The sequence below is a fragment of the Electrona antarctica genome, assembly GCF_951216825.1.
Source record: "Electrona antarctica genome assembly, chromosome: 1".
Lineage (NCBI taxonomy): Eukaryota > Metazoa > Chordata > Actinopteri > Myctophiformes > Myctophidae > Electrona > Electrona antarctica.
The window spans coordinates 48,532,636-48,552,692 of NC_136806.1; the positions used below are offsets into that span (position 1 = coordinate 48,532,636).

General features: G+C 43.6%; 1 protein-coding gene across 3 annotated transcripts in view; it reads left to right on the forward strand.

The window, feature by feature from the left end:
* Nucleotides 1-2,004: 2,004 nt before the first annotated feature.
* The window catches only part of flt4 (fms related receptor tyrosine kinase 4), a 164,644-nt gene continuing 146,591 nt past the window's right edge, over nt 2,005-20,057 (forward strand). For all 3 annotated transcript variants that reach the window (XM_079502612.1, XM_079502614.1, XM_079502613.1), the window contains exon 1: nt 2,005-2,177. In XM_079502612.1, coding sequence (XP_079358738.1) covers nt 2,120-2,177 — 58 coding nt within the window. In that variant the 5' untranslated portion in view covers nt 2,005-2,119. The remainder of the gene's footprint in view (nt 2,178-20,057) is intronic.

Genomic DNA, 20,057 nt, shown 5'->3' on the forward strand with positions numbered 1-20,057 from the left:
TGTGTATAGGCTACACTTCAAGTCTAGTCCACTGTTGTAATTTTTATCCCACGATTTTGCAACCCATTTTTTCACCCAGTGTCAATTACCTAATGTAATCCTGGGCGCTATACACTTCCTCTGCCAACCTGGGGGGGCAGTGGACTGACCTCATGCATCCAAGCTGCTTCTTTTCACCTGACAGGGGAGAGTTTCCCCGGCCGGACGTAGCGCGTGGAAGGAACACGTTATTCTGACCAGTTCCTTTTCCCTCCATCAGGCGCCCCGGCTGGCCAGGGGGAGGTAGTTTAGAGACCAGGATTACTGCATGTTTTTTGTGAGGGTACCTATACCCTATAGGGGACACAGGGAGAACATGCAAACTCCACACAGAAAGGCCCTTTCGCCAACCCGCCTCGGGTATGGGCACTGATGACGCCCAGGACCTTCTAGCTGTGAGGCGACAGAACTACCGACTGTGCCACCGGGCCCCAGATGATTAATAGCCGGGAGCCACAGGCCCAAAAGCTCAACGGTTAAGGATTAATGTCATGACATACTTTTTATTTGTGTTTTTTCTACTCACTTGGTCCACAGAATGAGAGGTCTGCTCTGCCGGAAATATTGCAAAAAGAAATACGGCCATTTTTGTATACCTTTTTGTATACCACACCATAGACAACCAATATAAGGCAAATGTTATCATACTTTAAGGGGTTTTCATGATTCTGAATCCATTCCAATCCATTCCAAGCATTGGAAAAACACTCCTTGGCTTAAAAACGGCGATAGCCGTCATCACAAATGTGATGAGGTCGGGACGATTCTGGCGTGCCGCCCGCGTCCGAAACGGTTGAAATGACAGCGTTATCGCGTGGGTCCCTCTACTGTACTGTACTGTACTGTACTGTACTGTACTGTACTGTACTGGCACACCCAAAGTCATCATATATACAGTTAATATACCAGTTGATATACCAGTTGAAAGAATTACAACTTTAGGCTAAATATATTTATAGTTATTCTATACTAGTGTTTGTTTTAATCTGTTTTATACGTAATTGAGAATTGATGTATGTTATTTAATTGTGTTTTATAACTTGATATTGTACTACTAACTAAATTAATGCAATTCATGTTTTAGTTTTCTTTATTTTTTGTATGTGTTTTGTAATATGTTGTGTGGACCCCAGGAAGACTAGCTGACTGCCATGGCATCAGCTAATGGGGATCCGTTTTAAAAAAACAAATAAACAAATATGTGCGTGTGTAGGTTGCGCACAGGTGGTGAAAAACAACCATGCTGTTTTCGTGCTCAGACCCACAGCCACCCACCCAGCCACTCACACATAAACAAAACAAAACAAACATTTCTGAAATCAATAACAGATATTTTCCCGTTAAAATAAATTACTTTTATTCTTATAAATGCTTAGGGTTAGTTGCAGTAGAGATTATTCCTTCCAAGAAAAGAAGCATTATCCCAATTAGCGCTAATTGGAAAAAGTTCGTGGTGAATGTGACAGTTTTCAAAGACGAGCAACAGCTGTGGAAGGTAGTCATGAACGAAATAAGATCTTTACACCAGGAAGGAAATTTGTCATGGATTTTAGTCGACCCCGACAGCCACCCCCCCTGACCCCCACCCACAACCTAATTCAGCTGGAGCCGAGTGTTTTATGAACTAGTGAAGGCGGGAGGTGATTGTGGGTGTGGGTGTGTGCGTGTCGTGTCCCAGTCACGGGCAAGGGAAAGGGAAATCGTTGTAATGCCCATTCGGAGCCTTATGCATCCCTTTGACAGGAAAACACGCTTTTTGTGCTTTTCTGCTGCACATCCTCTGTGTACAGAGTTGACCGCGAGAGAGACAGAGAGAGAGAGAGAGAGAGAGAGAGAAGGGGGGAGGAGAGAGGGGGCAGATGAGAGAGAGAGAGGGGGGATACGAGAGAGGAGGGGGGGGGGGGGGGGGTAGAGAGAGAGGGGGAGGACTGCATGGAGGCATCGCATCGCTGAGACCGTTGATTCACCTGAGAGTTCACTCCTCTTCCACGGACTGTTGCCTAACTGTACTTTTCACTTTTAACGAGCGATTTTCTATTCAAACATCGGCTTAAACTTGGAGGGCCGGAGATAACTGGAAATGAAGACAGATTTTACGCTTATCTGTCGGATTTGGATTGGAGTTGCTTATGCCTCAGGTGAGTAGAACGACGCACTGCACACACAGCACACTTCAAAGTTTGGAGCGCAAAGAAAAGTTTTTTTAGGACGACCTGGACGAGTTTATTGTTTTATTTATGGCTTGACATGCTGTTGCCCTATTCAAAATTCAGCACGTTGCATTGTGAAATTAAATTATACATCACGTTGATTTATATTTCATTTAGGCCGCCGGCGTCGCCTATAGCTTTTTTGCTGTAGGCTGACATTTACGAAGCAAATAGGCTAGATCAGAATTAACCTGCATAGTGCACACATTTTATTTTATTCGAGTTTTATTAATTAATGGGTGATAGAGGCTATAAATAATGTAATCCCTTTTTATTTTTGATCATGTCATGTTATTATTTATGACTTATTTCCTTTACGTACCTATTTATTTGTTTGAGATATAGTAACAAAAGTTACTATTGTGCTTTGCTATTGTGATTTCAAACTGTTCTAGGGTTCCCATAAACATTTCCTGATGTTGACATTTAACAAAACTAATATCAGTCTAATAATGGACCACTCTTGAAACCTATTGGTCTGATTCAGACTGGGCCCCATGCAGGCCTTGAAGTGATGGTCCTAGATCAGTGGTTCTCAAAGCGGGGCCAGGGCCAGGGACCCTCAGTCAGGGTTCCTTGAGGGGGTTCTAAGTGGACCCTTATTATAAAGGTCCCGCCCAATGAGTTATGGGGGTCCTTGAAGTCTGAGAACCACTGGCGCTAGAGGTGCACAGATAGGCACTAGGGGCGGTATGCTGTTGTTGTTCACCATTGTGAAAGATAGGCCCTAATTGGGGTTAATTGGTGTTACAAATTAACTCAGAAGCCACACACAGACATAACCCATGGGATGTTTTAACAGTACTGTAGTAGCCAGGTCATCTTATGAAGATAGAGTGGATGCGGTGGTGGCTCAGAGGTAGAGTGGCCGGATGGTAACCGCAAGGTTGCCAGTTTAAACCTGCTCTCCCCCAGAGTTGGTGTCGAAGTGTCCTTGAGCAAGACACTGAACCCCTTATGTGCTGGTTGGTGCCTTGCATGGTTTCCGCTGCCATTGGTGTGTGAATGTGTGTGTGAATGAGTGAATGCAATGCACAATCTCTGTACAGCGCCTTGGATAAAGGTGCTATAAAAATGCACCATTTACCATTTATGCAAGGAGGAGAGTGTTGTGGTGTTGTTGGGGAATGGCAAATATCTGGACTGAGAGCTGTGGTGTTGTTGGGGAATGGTAAATATCTGGACTGAGAGCTGAGATGATTTTGACCTGGTTGACTAATAGCTCTCATGAGCCACTGTGAACACTGGCAGAAACAGAAACCTTAAATAATGTGAATATCGTTGCTGTCGGGCAGAAAACCCCTATCTCCATATTTTAACTTTTTGGGCTCCATCTTGCGCCACCCTTATCCCTTATCCCTAAACCTATTTGCCATTTTTTACTATTTTGAAAATCATTTTAAAATAGTTCAACTATAGCCGATCTACACATTGTGAGCTTGTAGATCAGCTATTTGAACAATTTTAAAAGGTTTTGTAAAAAATGGCAAATAAGTTTAGGGATAAGGGTTAAGGGGTGTTTTTCCGTAAATCAACGCCCTACTTCATCATACTACAGCGTCACACAAAAGCATCACAAGTAGTAACTCCGTTTGGAACCTCTATATATACGCTATACTCTTTAGCTCCGAGATGAGGTTCAGAGAAAAGCTATCCCTGCGCTGGTAGAAATGGGTCGAGCCTGTCGACAAGTAGTGAATTATACCTCTTTTGCAGTATTTATTTAAAAAAGTAAAGGTATCAGAACCAAGATACAATTGATAAACTTAACATAGGCACCTAACATTTTAACTGAGGCATCAAACAACCGCTTAAATCAGGCTTAAATAAAAATGTAGTCAAGTCACCTCCAGTTGGCATGCGCAGTACTGCTTCCGTATTATTGCATTGGGAAAACCGGGGAAACAAATCGTACTGTCTGACAAACAACCGCTTTGTAAGCGGTTGTTTGATGCCTCAGTTAAAATGTTAGGGGCCTATGTTAAGTTTATCAACTGTATATTGGTTCTGATACCTTTTACTTTTTGAAATAAATACTGCGGAAGGGGTTTAATCCACTACTTGTCGACAGGCTCTACCCAGCTAGACTCCAATTCAGCATAGCAGCATAGATATAGAGGTTCCAAACTACGAAAAGTCCGAAATGTGGCGCGAAGTGACGTGTTTTGAGCTTGTTGATCGGTTACTTTTGAATTTGAATTATGTCCAATGAAGTATTGGACATATGAGGTTTCCACGTGACAGAGATGCAAGTATACTGTGTTGCCCTGTGTGGCAGCGGTGGCCGAACGGATAGCGGCGCGGTCTAGATACCGGAAGGTTCCCAGTTCGAATCAGCCGTCCGACACGTTAAAATTACCACCGCTGAAATGCCCTTGAACAAGGCATCAACCACTACGATGAAATGTGTTCTATGAGCAGGGCCTGGCTGGAAACAAGTTCTTGAGCTTAGCCCAGATACCCTGGGTAAATATAGATTTCATTTCATTTCATTTCCCTACAACAGGGGTTCCCAAACTGTCGTCGCGTGCACCCCTTGTGGTGCACGAACGCCCTCTAGGGAGTGCGTGACATGAAAAGGGTAATGCCGGTTTTATGGTGTTATTTAACACAAATGCCAAAATCCGGTAAAACACTGTTTGTAAGGAGATGTAGAACAGCTGCGGGAGTAAACAGCAGCTGCATGTCAGTGACATTCTGTGATTATTTGCCATAATCGTATTTAAAAAATTATCATTTTCAGCCAAATGCAACGAGACTGAGCGTTGGGGGGTGCATCAGCTAGGTCAGGATGTGCCCTACAAGATCAAAGTGCAGTAACCAACTACATTATTGGACTTTTTTGTCTCAAAGCCAAAGGTCAAATCAGCCTTCACGATTTTGGGGGATAAACAATTACCTCACGAACAGATATACAATTAGTGCAATATCACTTATATACTGATAAACTTCTTTTTAAATCAGTTTGATTCTTTGAGTAGTTACTGCACTTTGGCTTTACAGGGCAACGTAGCTATGCAAGCAGCTTTATAGGCTATACATTTCGCAGCACTATGCAACTTTCTTCCTGTAGCCCGGATTTGAAGCGCTGACATTTTTACCATTGAGCTAATAGAGCTAATAGCCAGCCTGCTTGCTCTGGGGAAATTGAATCTTGACCATCAGGTCAGATCCTGTGACTATAGGTGAGACGTGGCCTTTGACATGATCTCAATAGAAAAGCAGGGAAGCAAAATAAAAATTGAGTTATATTAACATACTCTACCATACAGATTGGACAAAATGACATTTTATTCATAAAAAAAGTATGTCAGTTGACTGGGGATCCTCGGTCCAAGGTTTCCATGCCTTGTCCCCTCCTTCTCTCCCTCTACACCAAATGTCTTCTCCCCCAAAATAGCCGACCCACAAGCTTGCAATGCATCGGCAACGCGACACATTTTGAGCTTGTAGATCTGCTGCTTTGGCCGAATGTTGGGCCAAAATGTCCCAATGAATAAACGCCTATTATGACATGCCCAGAATAGCTACGCTAAAGGGTTCATGTCGTTAAACACGACACTAAGGAGATTTAGACTGTGTCGTTGTTTGTGGTTTAAATGACTAAATGAGAGTTTGAGTCACAGTCTATTCATTAGTGATGGCAGCCGAACAGCTGTTGGGAGCAGACAGGGGATACATTGTACAGTGGATCTGACATATGGCAACCTAATTCACTGCTCTTTCACCTAGAGCTGTGTTGTACTGTATGTTTTTGTATTTGAACTATTCATACTCTTGCTTGGTTTCTTAGGGCATGACCACTTAAATCCTTAAAACTTTGCCTCTGTACTTGGTCTCCTCTTTTTCCCCCCTCCCCACTCTACACCAAACCGCTTTGCCGAAAATAGCCGATCACAAGCTTGTCGACCTGGGGGAGGATTGCTGACACCTACCATCAGCTCCCTTAGCTTATACTGGCCCCCAGGGCTTCCGCTTTAGTTTTTAAATTGCTTGAATGATTCACTATTTAGATATTTGATATTAATTTGATCAGACTAGACTACTTAACCATAAACCTTCCTATATAAACACATTGTAACTTCAAACTCCATTTTAACCATGATTCATTGAAAACACCCGCTTGGTTCTGGTGACTGATGTTGTGTGAGGGCGGCCTTGCTTTTTCAATTAGGCTACATTCATGTTAAAAAATACAGCCCCTCACGTATTAAATGGAAGGACAATATCGGTCACCAGAAAATCTATCATGGTTTAAACTGGAGTTTGGAGTTACAATGGGTTTGTATAGGAAGGGGGCGTGTCTGATCAAATGAATATCAAATATCTAAATACTGAATCAAGCAACTTAATACACATTATGTGCCCTTTCATTCTTTCAAAATAGTGACGTGGGGTGCCCATCCGATTTCGCAAAAGAAAACGTGTACAGACGTCCTGGGCACTGCATGGGATCATTCCTCCTAGGACGTCTGTGGACGTCTTGGGCATGTATTGTGTTAAAAACTGTCTGGGGTGCTCACAAAAGCCAGTGTAGAAAAAAATTACCCCACACATGTTTGAAAGTGAAATGTCACTTTAAATGTTCTCAAATATAAATCATGAATTAATTAATCAATTAAAAGACAACCTTTTTTATTTTTATTTTATTGATTTCAAGATAAAAAAAATAAATAATCTGGATCGGCATCAGACATCAGAATAAATCATGAAATGTATATAGAATTCTGCAGATGTGACGGTGAAAAGGAAAATAGGCTAACTTTCTTCATATTCAGCTTCAGCACAGATCTGCATCCTGGGTCATTTCTCATCATATTCAGCGCAGTGGGTGATATACCATACGTAAGTGTAACCACGATCAATTGTAGATCTTCAGTGGAGCCTGGAGGTGGACATTTATGATATACAGGGTGAATACTGAATAGTAGATATCATACGCTCTGTCTCGTCATGTTCAGTGGAGGGTGGACTGTGGACATAAGTGAAATACAACAGGGTGATAGTTGATCTGCTCTGTCTCATCATATTCAGTGTAGGTGGATATTTATGATATAGGCCTACACCTACAGGGTGATTGTAGATCTGCTTCTGTCTCATCATATTCAGTGGAGAGTGGACACAGTAAGTGATATACAGGGTGAGCTACAACCACCTTATGTGGAGGGTGGACATATAAGTGATATACAACAGGGTGATTGTAGATCTGCTTCTGTCTCATCGTATTCAGTGGAGGGTGCACATAAGTGAAATACAGGGTGATTGTAGACCTGCCAGCTCAAAGGTCATGGTCATTTTCTCTGACAGGATATCATTTACACAGCAGCAGCAGTTATGGATCTTCCAGCCCTCTCACCCCCAGACATTTCGCAACCATTGTCATGTCAAGCTTTGTGTCTCCAAAGAGAATTCGGCGATGTCCAACCTGTGGGCCAGGGCCCACAGGTTGGACCATGAGGATATTGCAAGTGGACCTTGCAATTGACAAAAAAAAATAAACAGCTCATGACGGAACGTTCCACCATATATAATCCAACCGGCAACCGCTTTTGGCGAAACGTTCCATCATATAATCTTTATTATTGATATCAAACCGGATCGCTTTTATTTATTTTTTGCTTCTTCAGCGATCCTAGGCCGGTTTCGTGCATTACTTACTTACTTACTCCTCTTCGTCCCCTATGGGACATAAGGCTTCAATGAGCGCTCTCCATTTCATCCGATCCCTGGCAGCATGTTGCGCCTCTCCCCAGGACAGGTTCATCTGTTCCAGCTCCTGCGTCACAGTTCTGCGCCAGGTGGTTTTGGGCCTCCCAGGTTTTCTTTTGCCTGATGGTGTCCATCTTAAGGCCACCTTTTGTGATGCAGTCGATCCTGCTCCATCCTCAGTACATGTCCTAGCCATCTCAGGCGTCTGTGTGTAATGTCCTTGGTAATGTTTCGCACATGCGCAGTGCCATTCACTTCTTGTATACAGGCAGACTAAAACGCTGAATAACAAAACGTGCGATGTTCGGAGGTCTTTTCTGACTATCCGGTGATCCCGATTGGAACATTGGTGCTTTCTAGAGTAAGGCTAGCCTTGCACATCATCATGCCACGTTCCTATGACACGCATCTTCTTATCTTACTGTCTCGTTTCTATGATCCAGCACTATAAGTCTGTCTAATAAACCAATAGTGTGATACTGCCTACTGTGTTTCATTATTTGTTCTCCCGGGCCCGTCTCCGTACCAATAGAAGTACTTCAACTGGATCGTCACACACCACCCAGCCTGACTCTGCACACACTGACAGCCTGTCAGAGCCAGACCAAGGGTCCATGTCGAATGCATCCAGCGTGCATCACACTAAAACGAAGTAGATCCGCGTCGGCAGTCAAGCGTTGGCACTTGCGTCCACCAGGTGGCAATGAATCGGTTAACACGTCAGCCGTTTGGCTGCTGTGTTAAGTGATTAGATGGGTGGACACTTGGCTGGAGATTTTTCAAGTGGGCCCTGATCCAGAAAAGGTTGGGAGCCACTGCTCCTGATCTCACCCCAAAACATTTTACAACCATTTTCCTGTCATGCTCTCTCTAACGAGGTTCCAAAAGCATGCATGCCTGTCCTGGTAGCTGCAGAGATGATGCCATACAGAATATCGTCTCTGCCGGGTGGAAACCTCATATGCCTAAAACTTGGATCTTTATGGCCACAACAACCCCTATTCAGGTTGATATTTCATTGTTTCTGTCTTTTGCCATAACCTTTAAGTTTGTTATCCAGAGTCATTTGTCACCTCACTGACTGGACTCAGTTACAATTACAATTTACAATTTAGGCATTTAGCAGATGCTCTTAATCCAGAGCGATTTACAGTAAGCAAGAACAACACATGCTAAGACATCAAATAGCCTACATAGAAACAGTCATCAAGGATCATAAGCAAACTTAGAGCCTAACATCAGTCTAACATCAGCATCTGTACAATGAAACTATGAGTATACAATGTATGGCTAGATTGTCATTGTTGATAAATAAATCACTGTGGTGATTTATCTATAAACAATGACCACCTAAGAGATTTAGTGTGCAGGGGGAAAAGGAGGGGACCAATTACAGATCCCAGTGGGACCCTAGTTGTGAGGGTTTGGGGGGATGAAAGCAAACCTTTCCAAGAAACCTGGTACTGTAGGTCTGGTCGTATTGTATGTATTAACAGCTTGAACAAAAGCCAGATATAGGCCTATTTGACAGTGCAGTGCAGAAACATAATCCGTGAGATGTGAATGGAATGGGTGGTCAGCCCACCTAACACAATAGTGCTAGGAATAGGCTGCTCTTAGTCAGAATGGTGGTCCCTGAGTCAAAATCAGTTGAAAACCTCCCTGGTCTGGGAGATTGGAGAAGGGATGGAGCCAAGAGGTAGGTCTAGTGGAGGTCACTAGTTTTAGGACCTCATCTGGAGAGAGAGGAGAGAAGGACAGGCATGTTGGGATTAGTATTGGGTGAGTCAGACACTTCTTTATCAGGAAGATGGGAAAGGAGCTGCTGATGGGGGGGGGGGTTAAGGGGTTAGGAGAAAGTGGAGAAGGGTTAAAGGTACAGGATTGAATCTTGGTGTGGTAGAAAGAGGATTTAGCAGTGGATAGTGAAAGGGAGAAGGCAGAAAGGAGTGAGTGAAAGTGGGAGAGGTCATCTGGTTGCTTCGTCTTATGCCACTTCCTTTCGGCTGCCCTGAGAGGTGTTCGTTCAGCTCTGAGGGCAATTGTCCTTTGTTACAGTTACTTTAATAGCTCTGCTCTCTAAGTCTAATTGGTCAATATTTGTCCCGGTCATATTGGGCCCGGTCATTGCTGCTTACTTTAATGGTAATTGATTTAGTTTTATGCTGAGCTGAGCACTACCCCAGAATGGGTGCTGTTTCAATAGTATTACTGAGCTGAGCACTACCCCAGAATGGGTGCTGTTCCAATAGTATTTTCAAATAGCCAAAGTAATACAATATGGCGTAAGTGCTTCAGGTTTTGTATTTATCTATCTAAAGTTTTCAAGTTTTCAAAAAATAAAATAAATAAATAGTGGAGTCAAAAGTAAAAAAGTAAAAAATTGTGTCCGAAATGTAGTGGGGTAGAAGTATAAAATATAAGAAATGGAAAGCACAGTAAGTACACTACTTGAGTATTTAAGTCACTCCCACTACACAATAATAACTGTGGTAATTGATTTAGTTTCATGCTGAGCTATATAAGCTTTACCACAGAGTGTACGTGTACAGGGCTGACATTGCTTTTAGTGGTGGGAAGAAGTAGCCTACTTCCGAGTTGAAAGGCTGAGAAAATGTGAAGTACTAGGTTACTTTTCCACAACAGTGATGGTGGTGGTGACTGTACTGGTGTAGATGTTGCTTTTTTAGCCCTGTCGTGTTTTCTGTTCACATATTTCTGCTTGATCAGATCATCTCTGAAACCCGACTCTGGACTCTCTGGGTATTATTGTAGTCATCCACTATAAGAGGTCGAGTTGTTTTAGCCAACAACAGGCCCCCTATTCTTTTCCCTGCTGCAGAATCTCAGGATTCAAACCTTAGCCTCCTTGGAGAGAGGGGCTCTCACACTGAGCCACAGCGTCTGTCCTTGAATGTGGTCACTGTCGGGCGAAAACCTCATATGTCCAAAAGAAGCGCTACTTATCAGGAAATGGGAAACCTACCTATGTTCCCAGTCTAATGGATCCAGTGTAGTGTAGTCATCTTTTCTTTTTATAAAGATATTTTATACACAGATAAGTTCAAGTATCAATGTACTGGCATGCTCTACGAGTTATCATTTAGTCACAAGCTCGTGTTAATACTTTATATTGGTTACATATTTGAAGAACCCACAGACTTAACCACTTTAAATGACGGAAATAGCTGATCTACAAGCCTCACAACTCCTTGCGATGTTGTGAACTTAGTAGATCGGCTATTACTTTTGCTATACTGTACTTTTGCTTGTATGAAAACAAGTAGGGCATTCATTTCCATAACATAAAAAAGTCACATGATGGAGATTCAAGGTTTCCCAGCCGACCCCGACGATATCTTCCCTATCAGCTGGGGAGCCGCTCGCAGCGGAGTGGAATGCCGCTATTCCGCGTGGGAAGCGCCATGCAATACAGTTCAAATAAATAGCGAGGCCATGAGAGGAGCCTCAGTCATCGCAGGTGTAGGATAGCAAAGACCCCAGGGGCGGATGGACGTTTGCTTATATACAAGACTGCGCGTCGATCACCGCTAGGTGCTTATTTCTGTGTAGCACCACCACCCCCAAAAAATGGAGAGATAAGGTCTTTCAACCCCGCCAGGAATCCACGAAAAAAGCCAAATATGTGTCCACTCGGTGTTAGATAGTTAATGAAAACCACATGGCAGACTTTTAGCTCTCTGACACCTCCACACGCGCACGCACATACGGATGCGCGTGGGCACACACACACACACACACACACACACACACACACACACACACACACACACTTCCCGCATCGGGACGGCAGAGTTCTGTAAATGACACCTCTCCCCCCCAAATCTTCCCCGACCCCGAATAGCTATTTGAGTTTGTCATTGAGCGTCATTATGATGATGTGTAATAATAATCCATCATCATCTGAATCACCGTAGCAGCAGTTTCTCGTTGGTCTAATCTGGATTTGACCAACTTGCTTTTGGATTTTGGCGTTTTTACAAAAACAACATTGATTATCGTTTGGAAGCGGCATGGATTTAGCATTATCCCATAAGGTCTGAATGCCTCCGTTTCCTCCCTCTGCACGATGGAGATGACATGTTGTGTGATACCTAACACGCGGTTGATACCTAAGAGTGCAATTTTGCAGTACAAGAGTTAACAAAGCATGTGTTTTCTGAAAATGTCCCCGCCCATATTTGATTAATTACCTGAATAAGAGGTGAATGGACATGCGTAACAGTCTTACTGACTCCTATGGTCCCAACCCCAGCAGACTTGTAATTCAGTGTCTAGGAAAATAACTGCCAGCTGGCGCTCACAAACAAAATGTACATGTACAATACATGGAGGCAAACTCTGCTCGACTGGTGTCATTGAAGGCTTTGACATACTCTCATATTCTCTCTTCTACTGCTCCGTAGTCCGTACACTAAATATTATTGTTAAAAAATCTCAAATGTGGGTCCAATTTAGGTGCCATTTTGGGCTACATTCATTTTCTATAATGCCCCATTAGCGGTTTTTCATCCCTCTCTGGTAGATGGTGCTTTTTCAAACCTGGCCAGGTCTTGGTATTCATACTTTTAAGGATTTATAAATGGTCAATGTTTTTTCATCCTTCCAGCAACTCTCAGACGAACATATATACTTCCCAAACATAATTTTTTCAGATATTTACAGGTCCGCAGATTTTCTCAGAGAACATGTCCCATGTTCCCAAATTTTCCCGATGACTCTGATATAGACATGTGTTCTTAGCTAGATTACCAACTTTGAAGGGTGCAATCTCATGTATCTATGATGAAATTAGTTGTTTACGCCCGGAATCTTAGAACGCTTAAAAGTTCATTGAGAGGGAGATGTAGGGGAGGAGATAACCGAGGAGGTTTGGGATGCATTTCTACGGTGAGTACATGTTGAAATTGCATCATATGGCACTTTTAATGTTTGTTTAGAGCACTTTTAACAAACATAGAATGCCAGACAAGTCTATGGACTTTTAATGTTTGTTCAGGGCAGCACTTAAAGGGGAATTCCACTCATTTTCAACATTTTACTGTCATTAATATTCCTTAGAGCTGTTGTGTGGAAATAATAAAAAGGTCCCCCCCATTCTGTGTTTCCTAGAACTGGAGGTCTGAAAAACATCTTTAACATGGTGAAACACATCTTGATCAAGATGTGTTTCACCATGTTAATGATTTTTTAAGATATGTACAGGTTGGGGAACAAAGAAGGGGTTATAAGGACGTGGGGGTAGTCACTCACTAGGCAATCTTTTTTTACATTTTTTTTTAGATTTGTTTTTAATACCGTGGAATACCGAGGTATAGGTTACCAATACCGGCACCGTATCGTAGGCCTACTGTGAAATCTCGTCCATGGCATGTCTAGATGTGAGACATCATGTGGCCAATAAAAATACATTTTGTGACTGATTTTGTTTTATACAATATAACGCACTGCATTCAATCCATTCATGTCTTGTAACGTATAGTGGCAGTGTATCTGCAATGAATGTGGCAGCCACAGTGGGCGCCGCTCACTTCACACGAGTGTGATTTTATGTAGCATAGTGAAATGACAGTGAGACACATTCTATTAGTGATGCTTCACTCTAGCTTTGATGTTCTTGAACTTGGCATAGAACCAGCCTTGCACAGATGTGTGCATACTTGTCCTTGGGAGGCAAATTAAGTTATTTGTCTGTGTCATACATAATTAAGTCCAACAGCAACGCAGAGGAAGAACGGGTTAGGACTCCTACACATTTTCCATCGGAGAAGGGTCAACATGGGGGAGCAAATCCCATCAACGTGTAATTTGACAGGAACATGACTTTCCACACAAAATATGGGAGTGAAAGAAAACAAGGCAACGTGGATTATTTCCAGCTGAAGTTTTGGGAGTTATGAGGTGATTTCACGCCGAGGGTGTGAATGTTTTTGCACATTTAACCTCCGTGCCAGTTTTAAGGCGGCTCGCCCTGATGTGGAACTGGAGTGTGTGCAGCAGTTGATTTGATTTAAGGCTTAATTGCGTGTGCCGTGGCAAAGACCGGGAATTGATTGAAGTAGCACTTGCAGTGTAGTGGAAATAAATGTCTCTGTGATGCCTGTGGGTCCTATGCAAGATGATCCCTCCCTACTTCATTTTAAAGGCAAAAAAATAAAAATAAAACATCCCGGTGCACGGTGGCAGATACTCAGATATTATAGAGCACACAAGGCACTTAAGTACGTTGCTTAGGAACAAGCATAATTTAGAACACTTATCAGTTCAATGAGAGCCATCATTGCCATTATACTGCGCAAATGGGGCTTCTCGTTTCGATGATGGCCGTAACTCCGTAGGGGGTTTGCGATATGGGCCCGTCTGTGAGTGTTGGGTTTCGGCGGTTCAGTGATCATCTCTCGCTGCTGTCACTGGAGGTCACACGGGGTTCATGGGAAAAGCGAGCGTTGGCCAGGCCTGAGGAAATTACCAGTTTCCCTCTTCCTCTGAGGTCTTCGTCGCCGACGCGCACTGGCCCCGCCCCGCTCCCTTCCATTATAGCCTCCTCTCCTAAAGACGTCCGACGATGTGTTTTGCGGTTATAAACTTGCGCGTCGTCTCTCTCTCTCTCTCTCGGAAACCTCATATGTGCAAATTCAAAACGGTTACTGATAAAAAGAGAGATAAAACTAGAAAAAGTGCCCTTCTGGGCACAGGTCTCCACCAGGAGGATAGGAGTGTGTGTGATGTTTGGCAAAATGTTTAGGAGTGATATAAACATGTTTGTTTGTTTTTTGCAACAATTTTCTTCATTTTGTTGAGGAAATGCAGAGCCATATCACTCATAGCATCTCTGAGGATAGAATTCTGGATGAGCAGGACATGTGCAGCATTTTGTACAAAACGGGCCACTCCTGAAGACTTTGGAAGGCAATCTCAGCCAATCAGTGTAGAATCTGAGAAAACAGACTCGTCTTGATCACATGACTACAGAGATCATGTATACCGATTTGCATGAGATTTGGATGAAATCTGTGCGACTAATATAAACAATGTGTTTTGCAGAAATCGGCCTCATGATGGCGCTATAACCGGCAGATGTGGAGGGATGCAGGGAAAATGTTTTCCCATGGCCTCTAGGGAGTGCCCATACAAAGTTGTACACAGATCGATGCAGTTATAGGTAAAAACAGGAATTGCCCTGTTATAGCGCCACCATGAGGCTGGTTTGGAAAATAAATTGTGTCATGTCGTCCTCAGCCTAGTGGAAATGTGCGTGTATAATTTCACGGAAATTGCACACTGTTTGTGATTTGTGGCATTTTGTTCGAAACGGACCAATCATGTGAGCTTTGGAAGCGAATCTTAGCCAATCAGGAAGGAAGATGGGAAATGGTGCAGATCCGTGTTGATCACATGACTATGGAGATAGTGTATACCGAATTGTGTGATGTATGGATAAAATGTGTACGAGTAATCTACAGAAATGTGTTTTGCCTAAATCAGCCTCATGGTGGCGCTATAACAGGCCGTTGAGGAATATTTGGGGCAGAGGTTCGTCGTTGGCATCCAGAGAGTGTGTGTGCAAAGTTTGGCATGGATCGGGCCAACGATGCCGGAGATTAGCTGGTAACAGACGGACGGAAGGAAGGAAGGAAGGACGGACGGACGGACGCACACACACACACGGACGGAGTGCAAAACATACTCTCTCCCCATGCCTTCGGCCTGGTGGAGACAAAGAGAAGGATCCGGGCACACAAGGTTAAAAAATGAGGAACGCCTTTTATTAATTAAAAGGCAACTGCCAACATGTTCATCAGGGCAAGAATGAAGGACAACATCAAACATACTCATTATATAGCAACAGGACACACAGCTTTGCAATGACATAATTGGCAGAGTCAGAGGCACGTGAGTGCCCATTGGTTAATACAGCCGTAATAACATGGACATGCCATTAGCCACTCAATCAACACATGTGTGTGACAGCCAGAGGAATATGCAAAAAGCTAAGCACCAAATATTCAACAAAAGGAAAATAACTTTTTATTAGATCATTAAAAAACAATAATAACAGTCAACAAAGTAGAAAACGAAAAAACTATAAAATATCTTCATTAAGACCAGGAGGGGTGAGAGCGTCTAAGGAATGAATCCAAAAGGTTTCCCGTTGATTCAATTTCCTTAGGCGGTCGCCACCTCTTGGAAAAGGTTTAATGTGTTCTATACCTGTAATTCTCAAAAGTGTGTCATTGTTGTTATGGAATTGGCTGAAATGTCTAGCAATCGGATAATTGATAATATTAATGCGAATAGCATATTTGTGTTCAGCCAATCTAGCCCTGAGGCGGCGCTTTGTCCTGCCAATATAAAAAAAAAGTTAGGACAAGTACATGTCAAACGATATATTACGTGAGTAGTATTGCAATTGATGATCGTTAATCTTATAGGTTTTCTGTGTTTTGAAATCTATAAATGATTTAGTCTGTGAGACACTAGAGCAGTGGGGGCAACACATGCATTTGAACATACCTAATGGTTTGTTAAGCCAGGTCTGCTTTTTAACAGGTGGAAGGTAACTGTGCATGAGTTTGTCCCTCAGGGTGGGAGCTCTTCTAAACGAGAAAATAGGCGGCTTAGGAAATAAACCTCTCAGGGAGGAGTCACTCTCCACAATCGACCAATTATTTTTTATAATGCGCTGAATGTGTGAAGACATGTTGCTGTATTGCGTGACAAAAAAGGGCCGGTTCTGAGTAGCGGGCTTCCGTTTGTTTTTTGTTAGCAAGTCAGATCTGTCAAGGCTAAGTGCCTTGTCGCGGCCCGAGCTACATTAACCGGTTTATAGCCTCTCTCTTTAAATCTGGTAGTCATGTCGGTGGCTTTCTGATTGAAATCACTGTCGCAAATGCGGCGTAGGCGTTGAAACTGTCCGAAAGGGATATTTCTTATGAGATGAGACGGATGTAAAGAGTCCGCTCGTAAGAGAGTATTTTTTGAGGTTTCCTTCCTAAACAAGGTAGTGTGAAGAATGCCAGATTCGTCGCCCGAAAACGGTTACTATTCGGGATTCAAATTGGAAAAGTAGCAGATCTACAAGCGCAAAACGCGGCGTATATATCTTCTACTTTTGATGCTTTTGTGTGGCGTTTGTAGTATGATCAAGTAGGGCATTAATTTACGGGGGGAAAAAACACAAAAGGTTTGGACATGCAGATAAGAGGTTTCTGCCCGACAGCATCAGCGATGTCTTCTAATTAGCCGTCGAGGACCCACGAAGGTGGCAGCCTTGGCCGCATGGTGCTTAGGATCCCTACAGTATACGTAACAGCACAGCCTTGGCCGCATGGTGCTTAGGATCCCTACAGTATACGTAACAGCACAGCCTTGGCCGCATGGTGCTTAGGATCCCTACAGTATACGTAACAGCACAGCCTTGGCCGCATGGTGCTTAGGATCCTTACAGTATACGTAACAGCACAGCCTTGGCCGCATGGTGCTTAGGATCCCTACAGTATACGTAACAGCACAGCCTTGGCCGCATGGTGCTTAGGATCCCTACAGTATACGTAACAGCACAGCCTTGGCCGCATGGTGCTTAGGATCCCTACAGTATATGTAACAGCACAGCCTTGGCCGCATGGTGCTTAGGATCCCTACAGTACGTAACAGCACAGCCTTGGCCGCATGGTGCTTAGGATCCCTACAGTACGTAACAGCACAGCCTTGGCCGCATGGTGCTTAGGATCCCTACAGTACGTAACAGCACAGCCTTGGCCGCATGGTGCTTAGGATCCCTACAGTATACGTAACAGCACAGCCTTGGCCGCATGGTGCTTAGGATCCCTACAGTACGTAACAGCACAGCCTTGGCCGCATGGTGCTTAGGATCCCTACAGTATACGTAACAGCACAGCCGTGGCCGCATGGTGCTTAGGATCCCTACAGTATACGTAACAGCACAGCCTTGGCCGCATGGTGCTTAGGATCCCTACAGTATACGTAACAGCACAGCCTTGGCCGCATGGTGCTTAGGATCCCTACAGTATACGTAACAGCACAGCCTTGGCCGCATGGTGCTTAGGATCCCTACAGTATATGTAACAGCACAGCCTTGGCCGCATGGTGCTTAGGATCCCTACAGTATATGTAACAGCACAGCCTTGGCCGCATGGTGCTTAGGATCCCTACAGTATACGTAACAGCACAGCCGTGGCCGCATGGTGCTTAGGATCCCTACAGTATACGTAACAGCACAGCCTTGGCCGCATGGTGCTTAGGATCCCTACAGTATATGTAACAGCACAGCCTTGGCCGCATGGTGCTTAGGATCCCTACAGTATATGTAACAGCACAGCCTTGGCCGCATGGTGCTTAGGATCCCTACAGTATACGTAACAGCACAGCCTTGGCCGCATGGTGCTTAGGATCCCTACAGTATACGTAACAGCACAGCCTTGGCCGCATGGTGCTTAGGATCCCTACAGTATACGTAACAGCACAGCCTTGGCCGCATGGTGCTTAGGATCCCTACAGTATACGTAACAGCACAGCCTTGGCCGCATGGTGCTTAGGATCCCTACAGTACGTAACAGCACAGCAGGCACGAAGTGCTGTAATCCTCACTACCTGCTGCTGCTCAAAGCCGTGTAAATATTTTCCATGTTTCCCAACCAGCCGGCGACATCCGAGTGTGTGTGTGTGTGTGTGTGTGCAGCGGACAGTGGTGGTGGAAGAAGTGCTGAGATGTTTTACTTGAACCCAGTGGTGGAAAAAGTACTCACATTCTTTACTTAAGTAAACGTATCAATACTGCAATGCATTTAGTCTTTAAGTGTTAAAGAAATCTTTTGAAAATAGCAGCGACGCATTGTGAGCTTGTAGTTCTGCTATTTTCAAATGGCCGAAATGTAAATGGGGCTGAAGTGGTTAATGTGTGTTTTGTAATAATAATCAGCATCTACAAAGTAACTAACTAACTAGTAACTAAAGTTTTCAAATAATTGGAGTGGAGTAAAAGTACACTATGTGCCTCTGAGTCTGAGATGTAGTGGAGTAGAAGTAAAAGTAGTGAAGTCCTGAAAATTGGAAATAGTCCCTTAAAAACAAATACTTCAAAATTGTACTTAAGTACAGTATTGAGTACATGTACTTAGTTACTTCACACCACTACCCTAACCCTGACCTGAGGCTGATTCTAAATCAGTTTTCTCGAGCAAGTTCCCCCAAACTGATACTGATATACAGTTCTATTTTTTTGTATTATTATTAGTTTTTTGTATTTTTGTATTATATTTTTTGCATTAAACAGTGCTATTGAACGCCCTTTACATCTGTGTGTTGTTTCGGAAATATTTAACCAATGGAAAGTAGTAAAAAACCCTTCGGACAAAACCTCTTAACTCCATTGGACCCTCAAACTGTCTGCTAAAGCAACTAACTCCACCACCTCTCCCCCTCTCATGGAAGTAACCTCACCTCAAAATGTTTCTATACTTGTGAGGCCCCCAGTATAGTAGAATAATGAGAAATAGACATTGTGAGGAGATTTTTTCCTGGTCCTCACCAGAGAACTTTGTCCATTCATGGTTAAAAGCAATGTTGACCTGGTGCTCCCCGTGAAGTGTCTGTCTTCTTGCCAGTAACCTCCCTGCAACCGCAACACATCTTGTTACTCTACCCAGCATAAGGGAAATCATTTCTCAATGATAAACTAAAATTACACCTTCACTCGCGCCCGCGTCCGCGTCCGAAATGGTTGAGAAATGACAGTTACCATGTGACCTCAGGGGGTCCCTCTACTGTACTGTACTGTCACTGTACTGTACTGTAACACCCCAAATCATCTTACTGTGTGTGTGTGTGTGTGTGTGTGTGTGTGTGTGTGTGTGTGTGTGTGTGTGTGTGTGTGTGTGTGTGTGTGTGTGTGTGTGTGTGTGTGTGTGTGTGTGTGTGTGTGTGTGTGTGTGTGTGTGTGTGTGTGTGTGTGCGCGTGCGTGCGCAACAGAGACACTTGGTTGTGAAAACCAACCAAAAGCTATTTTCGTGCTCGGACAGACCCAGCCAGCCATGGACAGACCCAGGCATCCAGGGACA